This window comes from Gekko japonicus, unplaced genomic scaffold, assembly GCF_001447785.1.
Source record: "Gekko japonicus isolate JY-2015 unplaced genomic scaffold, Gekko_japonicus_V1.1 scaffold2880, whole genome shotgun sequence".
NCBI lineage: Eukaryota > Metazoa > Chordata > Lepidosauria > Squamata > Gekkonidae > Gekko > Gekko japonicus.
The window spans coordinates 105,182-127,105 of NW_015160924.1; the positions used below are offsets into that span (position 1 = coordinate 105,182).

The following is a 21,924-nucleotide window of genomic DNA, read 5'->3' on the forward strand; positions in this document are numbered from 1 at the left end:
TATGTATTTTATTTTCAGGTCTGGAATTTACCTATACATAGCCTTGTTGACATTTCTTACACACTTCATGCAGAGACATTTCTTACACACCATGCAGAGACAACAGGTGACATTTCTTACACACTTCATGCAGACACAAACACACATAGCTCCTTTATGAAAAGTAGAATTTAACAGTGATTGCAGCCATTTACAGCTTGGCCAGGGATGCTGGGGAAAAGAAAGCTGGCTTCTCCTTACCAGTCAACCAGGCCAACCAACTTATCCATCAGTACCACTGCTATCTTAACTTCTAGCACTATTAGTACATGCTAGAAACTCATTAGCATAAAGGCTATGCTTTTTCAGATGTGGCATTCAGGGGCCTCCCATGCCCCTCTCGCAGCAGTATTCTTATCCATCACACCCTTTTCTGTCCTGCTTGAGACTGCAGAACCTCAGAATTGGACAGGGGAGGGGGTCTGCAGCACCTGCCCCCTCTCCACTCGGTCTCTCTTAAACAACCTAGACAGAGAACCCAGCCTCCTCCTCCCTGGATGGCTTCTAAGCCCCTTATTAGGCAACTGCAGCAGGCTGTATATGCTCAGTCAATTCCTCTGAAGTCTTGTGAGAACTAGCAATCTTCTGCAACCTCAGAAGAACCTTGAGCTGTGCCTACAGCCTCTTTCCCCTGACAGCAGCTGTTAATAGTGACTGACGTGGGGCCTTTAATGCCCACACTACATAACTGCTGTTGCGGATTTCCTCCTTCTTGCTGCTGTTGTCCTGGCAAGCTTGGCTGCTGGTAGGTATGATTGAGTTGGGGCCTCAGGCTCATACAGGTTACTGCTGTTGCAACAGTTCCCTTTGATGCCACTATTCTGGTGAGTTTCCCTGTTGTCAGTACCACAGGTTCCCAAGTGGGCATCTTGTGGCTCCTGGGCGAGTTCCAGGATGGCTCTGGCAATGGGGGTGGGCTCACTCCCAGACAGCTGATAATGCTTGACTTTAAAAATTATTACACAACTTAGTTTTTAAATTCGAAATATTTTTCAAACCCTTGCATTCAAGGGGATAAGGGAAAGATATTCTATGCCCTAAACATATTACATGCAGAAAAAAATTGGTAGCTCAAAATGGTGAGTAGTGTTGGTGGTAATGAAAACAAAGAAAAGCCCTCTGAACTGTTATTAAGCAATCATGTATAAATAAATCCATACTTAGTAGCTTGTATAGGAAAGCAGACAGTACCCTTTTAAACTGAAAAAAATATGAATACTATTGCCTTCTGAAAATATCACATCAGAAACACAGAGTTATGACCGGCTTAGAATAACTGGAAATTAAATGAAATAATTACTTATTATTATTATTACCAATACAGAAATGGCAGTACATACCTTTTTCTTTTTGAACTTCCAGCGTCAGACGTGGCAGAAGAGATCATACTGTCCCCATCTTCAATTTCATCTCTTCTAGCAAGCTCCTTTTTCTTTGCCTGAAAAAGCACAAATCCCTGGAGTCAGATTCACTCTGCTGAATGTCCATAGAATGCATGAATACTAAAGAGCTCCACAGATCAATAGCAAGTTACAGTTTAAAGATTTCAGTAACTAGTTAGCCATCCAAACCAAAATGGTATTAAAATACTGACATGTAACATCTATTTTACTGTGGATTAGCAAACATTCAAAACCTTAAATATAAACCTCTATTAAAACATTTTATTTGCTTTCAGTTACAGCAACCATGTTTAATTTCTACTTTATATGCAAATCTCCAGGGCTGATGCACAATTTCTCTTCTTCAGTATTCACAGTCAGGGAAACAGAATTAGTTTAGCATAATTCATCCCACATTTAGCTTATTAATCTGTATTCCCAATTTAGGGCTGTTGAAAGGAACTCTCGTGTGTAGGATAAAGCTTCAAGTTAAAACACAGAAATAGTATTGTTGCATTTTCTGCGAAGCTTTAATATCACAAGACAGCAGGGCGCCAATGCAGATGTAAATGCACCAATACTAACGCCTACCAAAAAATGAGCTGAGAAATGCAGCAAGAGTGAGACTTTACCTGCATAACCTGCTGCATTTTCAATACTCTTTTATAAATGGCTGAATTTGGAACATTGTAACGTTTGGCATTTTCAAACATCAAGTTGAGATCACATTCCAAATGGTCAAGTGTTTCATATTCATGGTTCTTCAGTTTTGTTCTGTAGAAAAGACAATCAATCTTGTTTCAGCACTGCAAAAAAGAAATCACTTTTTCTAAAACAGAACTTAACTGCTTAAAAACTCTGAGCTAGGTCACTGAACGATCCATCCCCATTCCCTTCACAAAACTGCTTCCCCCAACGTTCTCCCAAGAGTAGAGCTTCAATAGACAGAAAAGGAGGGGCACACAGCCTTGGTCAGTTGCAAGAGACAAACAGCAGCTTCCCATAGCTTACTTCTCAAGTCTTTCCAGGTGCAAAAAGACATCAGGAAACAGCAGCGTCCCCCATACTATACAGTAGCTTTGAAAACTGTTCTAAACGGAGGTCTTGAGAAAGGAATCCATTATTTCAGTTGTTAGGCGGATGCATGACACTGCTTCACTTGAAAATAATTGTCACCAAGCATGAAAGAAGCCCGTTTGAAAAAGAAGCCACAGCTGTCTATTCTTCTACCAGCTTTCTGATAATGAAACATTTTCTCAATATTTTACAGCTGATGACAACACAATGAAATGAGCAATGATGTAGGTCAGGTTGTGAAGTTGCTTCCAAGAATGTATTGACTGTCTCACTTTATTTGGATCACAATAAAAACTGCACCGCTGGGCTGGCATTTCAAGTAATGATTTCACATCATACACGGGATCTTCTCACTTTTGTCTGTTATCAAGTTGCAGCCAACTTATGGAGACCCTTGTAGGGTTTTCAAGGCAAGAGACGTTCAGAGGTGGCTTGCCATTGCCTGACTCTGCGTCATGACCCTGGACTTTCTTAGTCGTCTCCCGTCCAAATACTAACCAGGGCTGACTCTGCTTAGCTTCTGAGATGTGACAAGACTGGGCTAGCCTGGACTATTCGTGTCAGTCTTTAAAAATAATGAGTTCAAAATCTTTTTATATATCTACAGAACTATAAAGAATAGTTGATTTGTGACTTAATATCCCCCCCCCACACACACACACACCCAGCTCTTGCAGACATTCAGGATTGGAGACAGTCACATCGGTTTTACCTGATTTGCTGCAACGAAATAGGCATTTTGATTTGCTGATAATAATCAGGATATTTTTTCTTGGAGGGCAAATGGAAAAAAGGTTCCGCTATGAGCTGACCCTGGTTGTTCCGGCAGTTTCTAACTGTATCATAAAGCTGATAGAGAGGACTGGCAGTATCCATGAAGGATGTAATACTCTCAGCTTCCGATTCTCCTTCTTCATAACGAGCAGCAGCTAGAAGCAGTGAAACAATTATACAATATTAGTGTGATTTTCTCAGACGGAAATAGAAAAAATAATTATACTGGCTCCTTACTAAAAAGAATTTAGCTGCTTTCTCTCACCTGACTGGTTTCATAGCTGTAAAACAGGCAGGACCCTTTCTAAGTGTTGCTAATTGTCTTTTTACAAAGCAGCAAAAAGATTTTATACCAGCATTAAACTAGAAGGATCAGATATAACCATATACTTCATGGGCAACCCAATCTCTAGATGGCAAAGGGCCGATCCAGATGAGGTCAGGGCATGTGGAATACACTTTAAATCTATTCACTGTGCCACGCAAGTGTGCAGCTAACTGGAAGCCACTATGCAAAAGCTTAAGGAAGATGCCATGTTCCCCATTTTGGCTGTATTGGCCCCAAGGCTCCTTGGAACTGCACGCAAAACCAAGCCCACTGGGAAGTAAACACTAATACCATTAAAGAAAAGCTCCAATACAAGAAGGTCAATATCAGTCTATACTACTTTTTTATCCAAGTGAAAAGTTCTTTTTTAATAGAAGAAAGTATATTCCGGGTACTGCAAAATTTCAGTAAAGGCCTTGTTAAAATACTGAAAAGCATTCTGTGCTGATTGTTCCAATCCTCCAGACTGGTTCAAATGCTGAAAAACTGGAGTCACAGAGCATGGGTCTGCACACAAGGGTGCGGATAAAACAGCATCTGTCCTACAACAGCCACAATCTCAGGTGCCACTTCCTGGAGGATGATACATGTAACGTAGCTGCTGAGACATTCATGGGACTGCACCATGTGGATAATTTTTTTAGTATCTGAATCATGTGCCATATTAAGGTTCTTGAGACAGCAAAATTTCCTGTTATCCTAATACAGATTGTTTTTCAAAGATGAAACTTATCAGGTAGCGCAAGTCACAATGAAGATTCAAAAACTTCAGCTCATCCTGAATTGTACCCACAACACTGCCTTATCATAGGCCTCTTGAATGGGCAGTTCCCCGTATCACACACAGTCCTCCAAGGAAAGAGAACGATGCATCTACCTTTGCTTTTAACAACAACAACAACAACAACAATTTATTAGTACGGTCACTGACCAAATACGTAAAAGAACTGAAAAGACATCAGCCAGTAAAACAGTAAAATGCATACAGACGCTATCCAGAATATCAAACATTAAAATGTTGGGAATAAAATTAAAATATTATTAGATAATTAAAAACCTCTATTTAAGTACAATTATTCACTATCTAACTGCTAATAGCTTGTCTCTGGATTTTGATCGCTTGCATGGCAAATTTTGCCATGTTTAAAGCAGTTTCTCGCTCTTTGTCCGCCAGCAACTTATCTAGGTAAAATCTTTCATTTCTCCCAGGAAATCGAGAACAAATCGGGGTTATGTAAATGTCTCTAATACTTTGATACATTTTACATTCAAACATCACATGTTCCCTCATTTCTACCTTCCCCTCTCCACAGATACACAATCTTTCCTCATAAGGTTGTCTTTTGTATTTACCTTCTAAAACTGCAGATGGAAGCATATCGGCTCTGAGCAGGGTAAATGCTCTTCTATAGTCAGGTTTATCTAAGTTTTGTAAATATACCATTGGTATTACCTTATTTAGTCCCACCCTTCCTGGCAGATATCGCTTTATCAAGTTCAAATCATGTTGCCTTTCAACATCCATGATTCTTTGCTTAACAATTTTTTTTACTCGATTATAATCCATATTCATCAGGAATTGCTTAGAAAGTCCGTAATAGCCCAATTTAAGTTCTATTTCTTTAATCCACGGTGGCACTATTCTTTGCTTTTAAAGAATGCAGGCAGACCATCATAGCAATGGGGAGGAACACAGAAAACTTTATCTTACCAGAGATACTCTAAACTGATAACGGTTGAGTTCTCCAAGACTGCTCTTTGACAAAATCTGGTTATTTCCCCAAATAATATTTTACTTTAGTAAACATCAAATTGCTGAACAAATAGACGTCTGTGAGGTGTAGTGGTTCGAGTGTCAGACTACGAAATGAGAACCCCAGGTTCAAATCCCCTCTCTACCATCGATGCTTGCTATGTGACCTTGAGCCAGTCACATGCGCCCAGGCTATCCCCATAAAACGGAGGAGAGGAGAACAATGCAAGCTGTTTTGGATCCGCACTAAGGAGAAAGGTGGCATATAAATGAAGTAAATAAACAAAAGGTTTTTATTTTGTTGTTGAAAATGTTCTAATATTTTTAAATGATTGCCACCCAACTGGAATCCAAAAGGGAGGTGTGTTCAGAATTCAATAAATCTGCTTTGAAGGTCTCACAATATTTTTGCAATTCCTACCAGCCAGAACAGCATCTTCATCACTTTCAGATCCATATTGCAGTGCCATAGTTATTGCTGATAAACGATCACCTTGGACTGCTCTCTTGTTACTGTAAATGTTAAAAGAAAAAAGCAGCTGAATGAAAAGTCCTTTGTAGAAGAAAAAACAAACACACATTTAAAATATTAACTTGTTCAGAGTAAAATGGATAGACAATTTTGCATGTATATTCTCTGCTCTTCTTCTAAAAGCAGCTAATGTTTCTATTTTATAGCTCAAATAAATCTGAATTAATGATGCTAATGAAACTGAGCAATACTGGCTGTCTGTAGGATCGATAGCAAATGGTAGACAGATTATTAGAGAAATGTAGGTTATTTTCAGCTTCTATACATGTAAGACAGTCTTGCTTTCAAATGATCAATTATTTTCCAGATGATACTTTAAAGGCATTTATATATCTCACATTCAATTGAGTAAGATAGAAAAATAATTTAAAAGGTGGAAATATTCTCAAAAGCACTGCTTGATACACACTTGATATTTTACAATGTTGCTATCAATGTTACATGAAACTACACACAAAAATCCAGTGCAGTGGTCCCATCTGAAAACTGCATTCAGTAGCTAAAAGCAATTGATAAGGACTAATTAAGCATTTCCCACTCCAGCATTGTCATCACATGTGTTTGTAAGCCTCAGATCTGTACCTGGGCATTGAAAGAAAACTTACTTGCTTAACTGCATAAATTTTAACTGATAAGTACATCCACATAAATGTGAACACAAACAAAATACTTATGAAGGAAAAAGCCTGTACAAGTCACGGTGGTCAACATCTTAGAAGAGGCATTCCTTACTATGAAGGGAGACATCTTCTAAAGCAATGGCTGCCATTTGCAGTTTCAGAACTTACTGAAGAATAAAATGTGTTGACTGATTAATTAGAAGAACCTCTGATAATGTACATGTTTTCTTTATAGTCCTATGACTGAAAGTCATCATGCGTGAAGAAGCTCTTAATATTGTCTTAGTGATATCTGAAGAAGACTACATAGCTGTATTCCTGACTTATGGAAGTGCATTTTAGTGACTTAAAAACTTCCCTCTAAACAACCACACTAGGTAATTATACTGTAATATACTGGTAATATTTCTGGTAAATGAATAAGCTTGTTCATTTTATTTCTTAAAATGTACTTTTTAACTGTTGGATATGCAAAGAAAGGCAGATTTGGACACACGAGGTAAAGAACAAGGGCAAAATTATAAAAATGGATAGACATTTAGAAATTATTAGGACTCACCGGTAATATTTATTAGCAGAATTTCTCTCATCGACCACATTGCCTTTACCCTGTGAGGAAGGACCCGTCAGCTTGGAAGCAGCCAAATTTGCAGTCCTTAATGAAGCATGAACAAGCAATAGAAAGTGGGAAAAAGAAATCCACTGGAGAACCCAAATTACATAGTTAGGGCATGGTTATTAAAATATTGTAATTACAGAATAGGTTTTGAAAGGGAAATTAAAGATGCTCAGCCACTGCATTTTAGTGAAAAGTGCTGCAGTAAATTTTAATAAATTTTATGTCAAGAGTAATTCGTTCTAAGTATGACAGAATCAATGTTCAGTGCTAAAAGACTACAACAGGTGTGCTCAGAAGTAAGCTCCACTGATTTCACACTTCCCAGAAGCAGGCAGATGAAAAACAGAGCCTCAATTTTGGTTCTACCATACAAGCAGTTAAAAAAAATAATAATGCAATTTTTAAACTGGAAAAATCTAAATGAAACGTATAATGAAATAAACCTTACTCTTAACCTGTACCTGCCTGTTTTGTCAGAAGCAAGAGATGCAAGTAAAAGCAACACTGGGAGTAATTTTTAAGTAAATCATAATTTGAGTAGCAGAGAAGTAACGAACGTGGGTTGCTATTTCATGTATACTGGACCTAGAAACACCAAATTCAGGGAGAGCGCTCCTACCACGGCATAGATGCTCACTAAGAAGGGATTTTTAGAAATTCCCTAAGGGGGTCAAAAGGAGTAAAATGTGCTCCCCCCATTGATTCTTATGCAGCTGCCAAGCTGCTGTCTCCTTGCACCCCCCTCCACTCTCTGATTGGTCAGCTGCAGAGCTTAGTGTTCTGAGGTAAAAAAAATAGTTACAGGGGACTACAGAGAGCTAATGACAGCTGAGGAAATCAGGAGTGGCCAACTGCCTGTGAGGTGAAGCAAAGCTGTTGGCCCAGCCTCCCTATGGCTTCAAACATGCTCCCCCCTCCTACACCTGACAGGCAGTTGTCTATTAGGTGCAGCAGCAGCTGCAGGGTGCTTAAAACCACAAGGGCGTTACCGTCCCAGCAGTAACGCCTTAGTGATCCTGCCAGCTCTGCCGCCACAGTAGTTTCTAATACTCCTCCCCCTCCCCCTCCTACACTGGACAGGCAGCTGCCTGTCAGGTGTAGGAGAGGAGGTGGGATGCTTACAGCCGCCAGGGAGGTTTGCTCAGCAGGATTGCCTTAGCCCTGCTGCTGGCCCAGCCTCCCTGATGCCTTTAAACATGATCCCCCCCAACACCAGTCAGGTGTAGGAGAAGGACCAGGGTACTTTAATCCATCAGGGACGCTGCCCCAGCAGGATCACCTTAGCGGTGATGCTGGCCCAGTCTCTCTGATGGCTTCCAACACACTCCCCCCACCTCCTACACCTAACAGGTGGTTGTCTGTCAGGTGCAGCAGCGGTTGCAGGGTGCTTAAAGCCATGAGGAAGCCTGCCTCAGAGGTCTACAGAGAGGTCCTTCAGTAGAAAAAAAAAGTATGTATGTATCACTTCATCTTTTATACTACACTCTTCTCCATTAGAATTCCTACAACAAATGTTACATTTCAAACTTTACATCATCAGTATTATAACTGAATTTACAGAAGTTAAATATTGGAGTAAAGCACGGGTATCAGGCTAGTAGTTTATAAAAAACAGAAATGTTATTGAGATAATTAATTAACAAAAGCTGTAGCATTTTAAGTATTTCTATTTATTAATTTATTGATATTAAGCAAATAAAACCTACAGAAATAACAGCACCTCCACAGGTTGAGAAGAAGCAGCTGTCACCGCATTTAATTAAAACAAAATGACGACAGCAGATTATTAATCCAAATGGATCTATTCATTAGTGGAAACAATTTTTGACATAATGAGTTATATGGTGGGGGGCCGCCATAAACTCATTTCATTTTCTTAATAAAACCTACTAGGAGGAGCCTCATGAAGTAAGGTATGAGACTTTGAGAGAATGCTTAATGCCTGTGAGTCCAATAAAAAAGGCTTAGTTTCTAAATTGTATAAAATGATAAATAATATTGAGTCAACGGGCCGGTTATCATACCAGGAGAAATGGCAGAAAGATTGTAAAATCACTTTAAATGAAGAGATCTGGGGGAAAATACGGCCATCTGGGGGAAAAGATGGTCATCAGTTTTATCAATAAAGCTTCAGACCTTTAAGATTCTTACTAGATGGTATTATATACCTAAGAAGCTTCAGTATCTAGATGGTATTATATAACTAAGAAGCTTCAGTATCTAAATACTGATATTAGCCCATATTGTTGGAAGCAATATGGATGTATAGTTTCCTATATCCACTGTTGGATGAAGTGTGATATAATTAATTTTTTTTGGAATGTAATTATACAAAAAATAGCTCTAATTACAGGTCATACTCTTGAGCTGACACTTGAATCTTTATTTTTAAGTTATAAGATAGACAAAATTTGCCCATATACACGAAGGGTAACAATCACAATATTACTGACAATAGTCAAAACGACCATAGCTCATTGCTGGAAAAGTCCGATAGCTCCTCTGCTCTCTTTAGGCATAGGAAATCATGGGAACATTACATAATGGCAAAGATAACTGAACAGTTGAATTTTAAAATCTGTAGAGAAGTATACATCAGATTTTGTGTCTATTTGGTACCCTATATTGAACTATTTAGAGCAATATGGTGAAATGTTTTAAAATGCCAGATCTATATGGATTAGTTTCAATTTTTAAAGTATAATAGAAATAATATAAGCATTTGAAACTGGATATTATTTCTTGATAGTTTGTTAATTTGTTGTACATAATTTTTAACTGTTTGTGATTATTTGTGCAATAAAAAACTCAATATAAAAAAATAAAGGTGTGAGATGAAAAGACCAACAGTATGTATTATCGGAATTTCTCTAACAAAAATTAACTGTCAAGCATTTTCCACTATCAGCCTTACAGTCTACTCTATGTGTGTTTCCTCACTGAAACAAGGAGAGTTCCTCCTAAGGAAGTATTAACTGGATTGCAGCCTTATTCTTTGAAAACATGATCACAACCTATATTTTTAATTGGATCCCACCCCCTTTTCTGCTCAATCTCTTCTAGTTCCCTCCTCACTGTACCCACAGCCACTTGTTATTTTTGTACACACAGGTCCCATTATCCCCGGTACTGTCTTTCTGGTGGTCAAAAGGAACCCATCTTCTCACTTTCACCAGTGGAAAAGCTGAAAAGATACAGCCCAAGATAATGCAGTATGGAATTTTGTGGTAGTGCTGATGAACCTAGCTGAACTGCACCAATGTCAGAGATGCAGAGCAAGCTGAAAGGGCTCCAGGGATGCTTGCTAAGCTGATATAAACTAAAGAGGGCCAGACCATGCATGAGGGCCTACAGAAAGCAAAAACTGCAAGATCATAGGAAAAGATGAGGTATGGATATGAGAAGACAGCAAGCCAAAGAAAACTGAGTTGGAGAGGAGGTCATAAAAACAGGGTTGCTCTTATCTGGATTGATGTTCATCTAATGGTCACCTGTGAATCACACACGGAACTATGAACCTGCAAGCCAGCTGTGAAAGTTTCCACACCTCACCTGAGCATGAGGCACTCCACTCTCTCCAATTTCTCTTGTATCTTGGTTACATGAGAAGGTATGGGCATGGCCCTTTCCCTCAGTCCTCCTGAGCTGCTGCAAGAGTTCCCCAGCCACAGTGCTGGGACAGATCACAGATATGTCTGGCTCTTCTTCCCCTGGGGTGACTGCACTTTCCAAGATCCCTTTTGGTCAGCCAACACCTAGGTGTTGTCTCAGAAAGTGGAGAGGAGGGGGGTTGACAGCAACCTGGGACCCCCTCTGTCCAGTCAGCTGCCTCTCCCCTGAGACCGTGGGATAAATCTGGCTCTTCCTCCCCAACCCTCCTCAGGCCAGCTTAATAAAAGCCTCCCTAGGGGCAGGCCAACCCAATGCCCTGCAAAATAGGGTAGGTGTTTGCGAGGGAGTAGCTGCATCTTCCAATGGTCTCTTCCTTAAGGACTCCCACACCACAGCTTGCCCCAAGCCTGTTCCCCAGGCCCAACTGGCCTATCTCCTCATGACCTGGCCTGGCAATCTCCCACAGCCTTGCCTCCTGTCCAAAATCAGTGGTGAGGCTGTCTGCTGCAGCCTAGAGTGGCTCTGTGCCTCTGGCTGTCAGAGTGGGCTGCTTGGGTGGTCAACTGCTGCCGTTGCCTCCAGGCTGGCTGACAGCTCTGCTGTGGCTGCTGGCCACAGGTAACCTGGTGACGTCTGTTTCAATGCCCGAGAAGCCATGATAAGTGGGGGGTCAGGGCCCTGCCCCCAGACATATAGGAGGGAGAAATGCGTAGCTGCACAGATAACCACTGAATGAACATTAATTACAAGTAAGCGCAATCCTATTTTTACCATTATAGTCTGTGTGAAGTCCCACATGGGAGACTAGCAAGCTCATTTATCAAAGGGACAGCAGGTGGGGGCTCCAAGGTGAACAGCACACGTAGATCTTGCTGATTCTACCTAAAGATATGTCCATAACATTTAAGCATTGATACGAACTATTATTTCATAGATTTTTTTTCCTAAAGAGAAAATATCAGTAATTGTATCTACTTTTATCTTGTTTACAGTACCTGGCTCGGAGACTTGATTTGGTCAATTCCGAATGTTCAATTTCTGCCTTTTTCATATTAAATATTTTTTTAATTGCATTTGCATCCTATTAAAGAAAATAAAATATCCTGTATTGAAAATAAGCTAAACCAGTGAAGTGATATAGCAACAAAGAGGTATATAGGGAAAGTATCGGGCTCAATATCTGAAACTGAAAAAATTGCTTTTGTACAATAACAACAACAACAACAACATTTTTTCTCATATCTACACTAGTATACTAAAACATACGGCTAATAAAATGGTATAAATATCCAAGTTGTTCCAACTCATGAGGGTTTTTCCATTCATTAATGGAACTATGTACTATGGAACTATGAACTATGTACAAAATCAAACTTAAAAGAGAGGAAGCCAATACATCTTGATGGAGAAGGATCTAAATAATGTTGAGTTTATCTCCTCTTGGAGACTTATACCATCTCTTCACTGATTTACACTGTTCCCAGATTTCTAACTCATATAGTCCCTGAACAAGCACGCATACTGATTAGTTGCTTTACCAAATTAAAATACAGCTGGCTGCTTCTAAATAGAGCCACACTATTCAGCATAATATTTAGCACAATTCAGAAGTATTCTGCTCCACAGAATTTATGGGTTGGATCCTGTGATCTATCAATGGATGATGCTGATGGTCGCAGATCTTTCCCACATTACCCTCCCCACCGCAGCCATTTCTGACACAAGGAAAATTCAATTCCAGATCTGAGGGGCCTGTGTTGTCTAACAGCCACAGTTGAAAGGAGGAAAGGGACAGAACTGCCCTTTCTTCTTCTTCTGTCAGCACAGCTTGCACTTTCTCGTCATGCCAGTCTCCTGACCTGAGTGGCTATTAAATCACGCAATTTGGGGAATAAACATTCCTGGGATCAGAAAAGACTGCTGGAGGGGAGGTGGTGCTGGAAAAAATCTACGGTTCTTTCATCCATGGACAGTAGAATCCAGCCTGTAATAGACAGAATTGCAACAGATAGTAATGGTGACATCAAGTACTCCTGTCAGGCTCTATACACACACAGCAAGATGACTTACTTGAGGACTAAGTGCCCAAACTTTTGAAAAATAAGGGGTGGTTGTACAGAACAGTATTGTTCCATGACATGACAAGTAAATGTCCATGCTGTATGGCTGGCACAATCTAACTATCAGCAGCATGGGAACTGCTACATAAATATCATATTTATTTGTTAAAAGTAATTGTGACGTCTAGTGGCCTCAGACCATCTTGCTCCAATAGGGGTCACACCTCCCAGGCTCCTCGTTGGCCGCAGACACTGCTTAACCATACAAGTTGTTCCCCTTTGGCATAGGTTCCCACCCCAGCTTCCCTCAAACCTGGTGATCACTCCTTTTGGCATAGGCTCCCACTCCAGCTTCCCCCGAACCTGGTGGTCACTCCCTAACAGTCCACTTGAGAGCTGCTCCCCCCTCAAAGAGTCCTCCATATTACAGCTGAAACTGTCTATTCCACCACTGTCTGGCAGAGGCTCCAGGATGCCCTCTGCTTTAAGTCCGTCCCTCAGGTTACAGGTCTTTGGGCTGCCACTCAAACCCACCCCCCAGTTCACAGCCTGCTGGGCATCACCCTCTCCCATGGCTGGCTCCCAGGCTTGTGCTGCATCCCCACAGCAAAGGTCCCAGCCTACCTCCCTGGCAGCTTCCCCCCAGGCACCTGGCTGACTCTGTCGCCACACCCAGGCTCCTGGCAGCCCAGTGTCTTTCAGGAGTCCAGCTGCTGCCTCCACCGCTGATGTACGCACAGCCACTCCTGCCTCCCTTGAACTGCCAGTTGTCACCGCTGCCTCTGGGTCCTCTCTCTTTCGCCCTGCCATCTCCACCCTTTCACCCAATCCTCCCCTGGCCCTTTCCTCCCTGCCTCTTAAATCCTGCAGCTGACTGCTCGGGCTCCGCCCAGTGTGTAGTACAGAGACACAAGAAACTAAACTTTGCATTACTAAACTCTAAAAACATTTTAAAACTAACCTTTTTTTTTTCATTTTTCCATAACATACACTCCATATATTTTCAAACATTCTGGGGTTACATTAAACATTTTCTTCAATCCACTTATTGACTTTTTGCCATTTTTGCTTAAAGTTACTTTCTGTTTTTCCCGCCAAGTACATATTCAGCTTATCCATTTCTATTATTTCAAAAAGCTTTGTAATCAACTCTTCCCTAGTCGGTATTCTGTCTGTTTTCCAATTCTTTGCTATTGTTATTCTTGAGATTGTAATTATGTACAGTATAATAGATAACATAGATAATAGATAGAAATCGCAAAATAAATAAAAAATAAAATAAAAATTTTAAAACTAACCTTGAATACTTGAGACCCAGGCTCATTGTAGGTTTTGGCATTCTTAACTAACAGGTCTATGTCCTTGGCCATTGCATGAATGCTTTTATAACTTCCATTCTGTAATTAACATAAATAAAACAAAAGAACAAATTTACAGCTTGTTTTCCTAATGAATAGGTGTTAATATATATATATATAACACAATTGTAAAAAATTAAATTAACCCCTCTGCAGTTCTGTCAATTACTCTGATGCCATCAATTAGGAGAAACTAATAATTTTTGTAACGTGAAAACCACTGTGGATGAGTTTAATGATGAATTTTAATGTATAAACATTAATATTGTTACATAAATTGGTACTATAAATTAAAATGAGTTAGTGCAGAAAATTCTTATGCAACAAAGAAGTTCACTAACAGAGTCCAAGTATTTTCTTTATAAGAACACCATAAATTAGTGGTAGTTGGCCTGTGCACTGAATCTGAATTTTGCTCATGGATGGGAACACCAGTTGCTCATCTACTCCTTTCTAGGAAAAAGACAAAGGAGGCTTTTTTTTTTCACCGCACACAACAGCTATAGGAGAAGCAGCCATAAACCCACCACATGGGCTGCACACACTGCCTGCAGTTTCTCTCCCATTGCCACATTCAGAAGAGGCTACCTGTGAGTACTGTTTTTCCAGTCTAAGCCAGTCAGAATTCAATGGCCACAAAGTCTTGCAAGTTAATTCAGAATTAAATGTAGAAGGTATGAGCTGAGAAGAGAAGTTCTTCAACAAAGTCTAATCTTCACGTTTGTCAGGTTCAAAAGCATGCAAATCTCCACACACGTTTCCAGGGAATCGTTATGCTTTATTAGACTACAGGTCTGTTGCCATGATCTACAGGTATATTGTTAGGAATGACAATGGGGGCTGATGCATCACTAAATATACCATGATGCTGCAATTGGCTAAGCAAATGAAATCCAAGTGCGCGCACGGGCATTCTCCCGGCGGGAGGTTACATAATGAACGGGAGACTCTCTGTGCATCATGAGAGCAGAAATATTCACACAGCAGTGGAACGCAAGCCCTCCCTCCTCCTCAAGGTTAGTCAGATAACTCAGTCTGAAAGCGCCAGTTCACACGGTCTCATGAGCGCCTCCCGATTGCTGTTTACAGCAAGCGAGCAAAGCAAGCAAGCATGCGCACTCGCGCCACAGTCAGGAAAGAATGAACACAAGTGAAACATGGCAGCTAGCTGACAATGTTCTGCTGCCACTTCCTGTTTTTAGCCCCCAGCTGCTGTTATTTCTCCTTCACAAAAGCACTGGTGGGACAGCAGTTTTCAGTGAAGTACCAGCAGGCACAGAGATCTTTAATCCTTCCCTGGCTCAAATTTCCCCCATATAAATTACTTTTCTCATAGTCAGTGATCTGGACCTGTATACCTATTGCAAATGTAGGCTCAGGAGAAACTGGCTGAAAAGGGAAAATTACACGGGGAACTGAGGGTGGGGAGGGGGGTAATGCCGCCCTCTTCCCACTTGCAAGTACTCACTAGCATACTGCTTCCTCCCAAAACTACTTTGCAGAGGAGTACAGTGGCTGGGATTAAAGACATAAGGTTATGGTGGACCAAGCTGCATTTCCTCATGCTAGCTTGATGAAAAGAATAATTCTCTCTCTCCCAGTGCTAACATGCATAGCAGCTTTACTGTACAAGAAGCAAAAATTTCCTTTCCAATCATTTAGAAACAGAGGCTACAAAAATCAAATAAGATAAATGCTGATTTGGAGCTCCAGAAAGATATATTTTAGTGAAATAAAACAAATAATCTGTGCAAGAAGAGATTGAGGTAAAAATGTAATTAGAATAACATCTATAAGCTATACATACTGCCTACTAATTCAAGAATATGGGCTTTTCCACAAGCTCAATTTACTCCTGATATTCTCGGTAGTCAATCCACTAGCCCTGGAATCAGCAAGGGCACAGAGCTTCCACACGCCTGCCCCTCCGGTCCCTGCATTTTCACTATTGTGAAATCAATTTATTTTCTTCCACGTGTGCCCTCAATAATCAGGATTTTCAAGGGAGGGCGCTGTCATCTTTGGTGTCACAGCACCCCCCTATTTTTTAAAAAAGGCACAAAAATACTGATCTATTGCTGGCGAGTTATGACAATAGTCTTAGCAGTTTCTCTGAATTCCCAGCTTTCATTTAAAAAAATAAATAAATCTCTATCCCCTTCCCTCATTGATATATGCCTTTTTCTTTATATCTCTGTGACGGAAAGGGCTAGAGACTGACTTTTTAAAAAATGAAAGCTGGGAATTCAGAGAACCTGCTACGCCTATCATTACAATGCTCTAGCGATAGAGCAATATTTTAGTGCCATTCAGAGGGGGAGAAGAGGGAGTGGTTTGCCCACAAGAGTCCAAACATTAAACAGTGCCATATTAAAAGGGTGCTTTAAAATAAAAAGCTTGATGTTGCCTGATCTTAGGGCAGCCTTACTATTGCTGACCTCTGACACAGATATTCTGTATAGGAAAACCACACCTAAAGTGCCACATACAAAAAGGACACATTTATTTCATTGCATGATTGGGGAGTTGAGGCCAATTAGACACATGCATGAAGCAAAACAGACATGCACATTCAGAGTTTTCCTATTCAAAAATAATCCCTTAGTATCTGAAAAGCCCATAGCCTAGTGCAATGTCAACAACAAATGGCTATTTGCCAGTATAGCAAGAGAACATAGAAACTGCTCCACAAAACACATACTCCACTCCTCACTAATTTTTCTGAAAATGTCAGATACTATAAGTGATCCAGATTGGGTCACTGACTGTCATCACTGAATATGCAAATCAATGTCTCAAGATGTATGTTTCAAGGGACATGCTGCACTCACTAACCTAAGCAGACATTTGCCCCCAGATAAATCATCACATTGCTTTAAAAACCCATTACCATACATATTTAAACATTCCTACATCTCCTTAGTATACTGTATTTAAAATCCTATCCTAAAATGTTTTTACCTTACCTGTATTCTCTGGGCAATAGTCTTCAAATCTATGGGCTCCTTGATTATTGCATAATAGTCAGGATATTGCTGAAAAACAAAGATTATGCATCCAAGTTATCCCAGTTGAAATGTGTATTCTATTACCAGCTACAACATAAGTCTGTTCAAATAAAAAAAGCCATTCTCAAACACAGGACAGGTATTACTGTTGTCATCCAACTTTTCTTCATTTCAAAGGGGGTTCTATTCAGAATTGGTAGCTTAAATTCAAAAACATGCATCCTTACTCACCACTTTAGAGGGAAGCTTCTGAAAAAGCTCACTAATGAGGCGGCCTGATGGATTTGTGGCTACAACTACGGCCTCGAGAAGCTGTTCAAGAATCTCTTTTAAATAACCTGGAGAAGACTAGCACAACAAACAATAGTGGAAGACATTACAACTGCATTTTTATACCAGCTGTTAAAGACAGATTTTCCTCTTCTATGAATCAAGGCAAAACAGCAATATAAACAGTAACCAGCTCACTGCTGAGCAGTCTGATGGAGTGTATGTTTCAGAATAAACAGCATAAACAGCTGTATGAATACATCAATTCAATAAGGTATTTATAAAAGAAAAATACTTAAATGAACCCAGCATAGAATGCAGTTTTTAAACATGTGCTTATGCACAGAAAGCTTAGTCAATGACCTCATAATACACAAATGAAAATGTTTCACATTAGAATGGCACTGAGCCACACTAGACTTTTACATTCGAAACATTTATAGGCTGTTTAGAGCGCTCACACTTACTATTTCAGAAATTGTCCCTTGATTGTCATGGCCATCCTCCTCTTCCTCCTCCTCCTCAGCATCTCCCTTTTGAACAAATTCATTTTTTGTGCGTAGATATAAATCCCATAGTTTGCAGGCTGCCTTATATTCAGGAGAATCTGGCTGTGTGAAAAAAGCAATGGATTTCTGTTTGTTAATCAATTTTAACAGCCAGGTATTCAAAATCATAACTGATCGATGTAGAACTCTCCCCAGAATTAAGCAGTTGCCGAAGTACTGTACAGAGATGTTTGCCTTGGACCAATGACCTGACTTAGTATATCTAGATCAGTACTGTCTGCTCTGCTCAGCAACAACTCTCCAGGGTCCCAGGCAGCGAGAAGTCTTTGCCAACACCTGCTACTTGAGATCTTCTAACTGAAGATGCCGGGGGACTTAAGCTAATACCATCTAAATGCACAGCATGTGGCTTCACTACTGAGCCACAGCTCCTCCCCAAGTGACAGAAAAAAATCTACCTACAAATAATCGAGATATTCCATGCATAAATGTCACACTATGCATAGGAAAGAGGCAATGCGTAAGTTACTTTTCATCGACAAAAACACAGTATACATTATGAATAAACTTTAGAAGGTTAGCAGTAACCAAATCAAGGGCTGAACCCTCTCTTCCCACCCACCCCTTTTTGTACTGAAAAATTCAAGCACAATCCATTGACAGAATATGCAAATAACTTAAAAAAAACATTGTTACCTTATAGTAGGATTTTGCATTATTAAATAGCAGCTGGAAGTCAGCAGTTAGCAAGTTCACATCATCATATTCTTCCATTTTTAGTTTTTGTTGGATTTTCATTAAATCAATAGGCTGAGAAACCACTTCATAGTAATCTGGCTGATTTCTAACATAATAAAAAGGTATTAAATACAATTATTTTATGCAAAATGTATAGTATCCAACAACAAGCAAGTGTAAAACTGTACTATAAAGTGAAAGTAATATTTTGCCATACTTTCCTTATAACACAACTCTATATTCATGATGTTATATTGATTCAACAGAATACAACCATAAGAACCTACTCTGCTCATGATGTTATTTTTATAAGAAAAGTTGTTAGAAATCTAAATGCTTAAAGAATTTAATGTGGGAAAACTTGGAAACATACAGCACAAAGTGTTGAAAGATGACACAGACAATAAAATGTATACTGAATGAAATCATTTGACTGATAATTAGGAAGCCTGGTGAGTCTAGCCCCTTGTAACAGTGGATGAGATTTTTGTTTAAAATATTTATTCCCTGCCACCATACAGTTTTCCCACTGTAGTTTACCGTAACTTTTAAAAAACAGAATACAATATACACTTACCTTCGTTTGGGGGCTCGAATGAAAAGCTCACACAGAAGCCTCCCTTGTTCATCTTTGTAATCTCTGATTGTATTGTATAATTCATGACACACAGCAATCTAAAGAGCAAAACGAGCAAACAAAATTTAAAATCCAGTATACCCACTAATAACTCAGAAAAATGTATTATTGTAAACACTAAGCGTTCAAAGCGTTTCAAATACATTCCTGGGATCAAGTGATTAATCCACGAAACAGAATTGCAATCCTCAAATTACAGATTACGGGGGAGGATGAGGGACAATGGCTCGGATTAAAGCCACCTGCTGAACCTGGCTCATAGCCCATCCTCTTAAACATCTCAGTATACTAGCTTTTGGCAACAAAGCCTTGGAAACAAACTTATACCACAACCCTTCCCTCATGGAACAAGTAAACATTCACATGGCTTGCTTAAAAGTTTGGTTTCCACTGTTACTGATGCAGCATCCTAACAACAATTTAATCTGATGATAGTCTGGAGGAGAGACAGCAACCTCTTAGATACTGCTGGACATGTTAATTCTCAAACTTAAGTATTCTAATTTACATATAAGCACAATTTCTTTGCTAAAGGAAACTTAACTAACATAATATTTTATAGTCTCTGCCCTGCTAGCAGCCTGTCCTGACAGTTCTGAAAGAAGATTCACCCTTCCTCAGCAAAACTGGAAACACAAGGCAGGTGAAATAAACAAACGCAGCTATAGCAATTCCAACATGCATCAGTATTTCCTGCTAGGACATGATATCATATCACCCTTATATGAAAATTCTTTATGGTCTCAAGAATTTTAGCATCTTTTTAGTACTTCTTTTCCCCCAGTTGCAAACCAGATTACTCAAAAGGCTAGGACATTATGCAGATTTATTTAATAAGTATTAAGTACTTACTGGATCAACTGTTGGGAGGTTGGAAAGCCGTCTCCTCTTTCTACTCGGGCCTGGTGTGTTTGTGGAATGGTGACCATCATCAAAATCTCCTCCACTGGCACTGCTAGAAGGAGAGGTAGCCCTTCGTCTCTTGGAACCCATGGAATCCAACTTCTTCTATAATAAAGAAAAACGTTCTTACACTTGAGGCTATCAAAGATCATAAAGGAGGAGATTAAAACTACAGTTATTTTAGACCCTACGTAGCTGGACAATGTCACTGCAGTGTTATAATAGAGGAGATTTTAGTCACATGCTATCATTTTCCATGTGATCTGATTTTAATGACTATTTTATCACTTTATTATCCAAGCACATTTATAACAACAACAAAAAGATGATGGCATGAGTATTATGACCACCACAACAGCGAGAGCTCAAATCTTGTTGTGGTGCTCCTTTTTGTATCATAAATTTTAACATGCATGCAACTAGTATGTTTCAGTAGCACCACAGGCAATGGAGGGGACAAAAGGATAACATACATAACATCTGTTCTCAGATCAAACAAGGTATAAAGACCATTTCTGCAGTGGTTTCAAACACCTGAGAATGAGCCGGGTCCTAATAGCTCATGGGCAAAAGAAAGCCTCTTTCTCTTGGTCAGTGATCCAATATCATTGCCAATAATTCTGACGGAATGGCAGCCACCCAATTACAAATAAACTAAATTTTAAAAAACCCACCTTGACAAACCTTTATTATCTCAAATATTAGCAAGAATGTTTCTAAACAGAATCTACATCTACATAAGGTATGAGCTATTTATCAGCTACCTCTGTTCAAGCAATTTTTAAAGTGGATTACTTGTGGTAAAACTAACAGTTAAGCAAGTGTGCACAATTTATTTTATTTTATTGTCTGTACTTCAGACTGTCAGGTATTTGACACCAGTTTTTTGTAGGAAAACAGTGCTGAGAGTTTTCCAAAATATTTTAATTGGAAAGATTTCCAAGAGTATGATCTGATTTAGAAAGTCGATTTTGACTATTACTTACTAAACAAATTTGAAATGTTAATTTTATGTCCCAACAGCAACAATTACTTGAACTGAAATATTTGATTAGGGGAAAGCAGTGCTTTAAATGTTATATTCAAATCAATTTAAAACTATATGTGGAAACTATTTTTATTGGAATAATGCTTTAAAAATTAATCACAATATACCACATACTTCTCTTTCGTTGTTTAAGTAAAATACCAGACACTGAAAAACTGTTTATTCACTGATTTTACCATATCCAAAGAACTGTGCCCAACAAGCCGTGGGCACGGCTATTCACTCATCTACAGCAAAATAATTTAATTATTGTCCATGAAAGTAATTGTAGCACTTCATCACTTCTTAATTCTAAATCAGATTGGTGATTACACTATCTTTACCACCATGTGAGAGGAGACTTATCAATAAGAATGTTGGCTTTGGTATGATCTATACAGCCAATCATAACTTAATTTTTACAGGGATTATTATATTATTTGTGTTCTGATCCCCCAACAAATCAATATACATGTATACTCTCACACAATTCCTAGGGATAATCACCTGAAAAACCATTAATTACAACTCTGAAATGAATAAACTTGTCTAATATTATCGGGTCACTAATTGCACAGCACTGCTGAAAAAGCATCTTAAGGTTAAAAAAATATTGCTTAGAAACCATCTGCTTTCTAATCTAATACTCTGAGCAGAAGAGATAAGAAATGTTTGAGA

The 21,924-nt window shown here is 39.4% G+C and overlaps 1 protein-coding gene across 1 annotated transcript in view; it reads right to left on the reverse strand.

The window, feature by feature from the left end:
• PBRM1 (polybromo 1) overlaps nt 1–21,924 on the reverse strand; it is a 57,742-nt gene that overhangs the window by 34,717 nt on the left and 1,101 nt on the right. The window contains exons 2-14 of the mRNA XM_015424781.1: nt 20,169–20,321; nt 19,257–19,354; nt 18,638–18,785; nt 17,900–18,043; nt 17,394–17,510; nt 17,121–17,189; nt 14,095–14,193; nt 11,732–11,817; nt 7,065–7,160; nt 5,775–5,866; nt 3,211–3,427; nt 2,054–2,195; nt 1,380–1,477 (exon numbers count right to left, since the gene is read on the reverse strand). Of these exons, the coding sequence (XP_015280267.1) occupies nt 1,380–1,477; nt 2,054–2,195; nt 3,211–3,427; nt 5,775–5,866; nt 7,065–7,160; nt 11,732–11,817; nt 14,095–14,193; nt 17,121–17,189; nt 17,394–17,510; nt 17,900–18,043; nt 18,638–18,785; nt 19,257–19,354; nt 20,169–20,321 (1,559 nt within the window). The remainder of the gene's footprint in view (nt 1–1,379; nt 1,478–2,053; nt 2,196–3,210; nt 3,428–5,774; nt 5,867–7,064; nt 7,161–11,731; nt 11,818–14,094; nt 14,194–17,120; nt 17,190–17,393; nt 17,511–17,899; nt 18,044–18,637; nt 18,786–19,256; nt 19,355–20,168; nt 20,322–21,924) is intronic.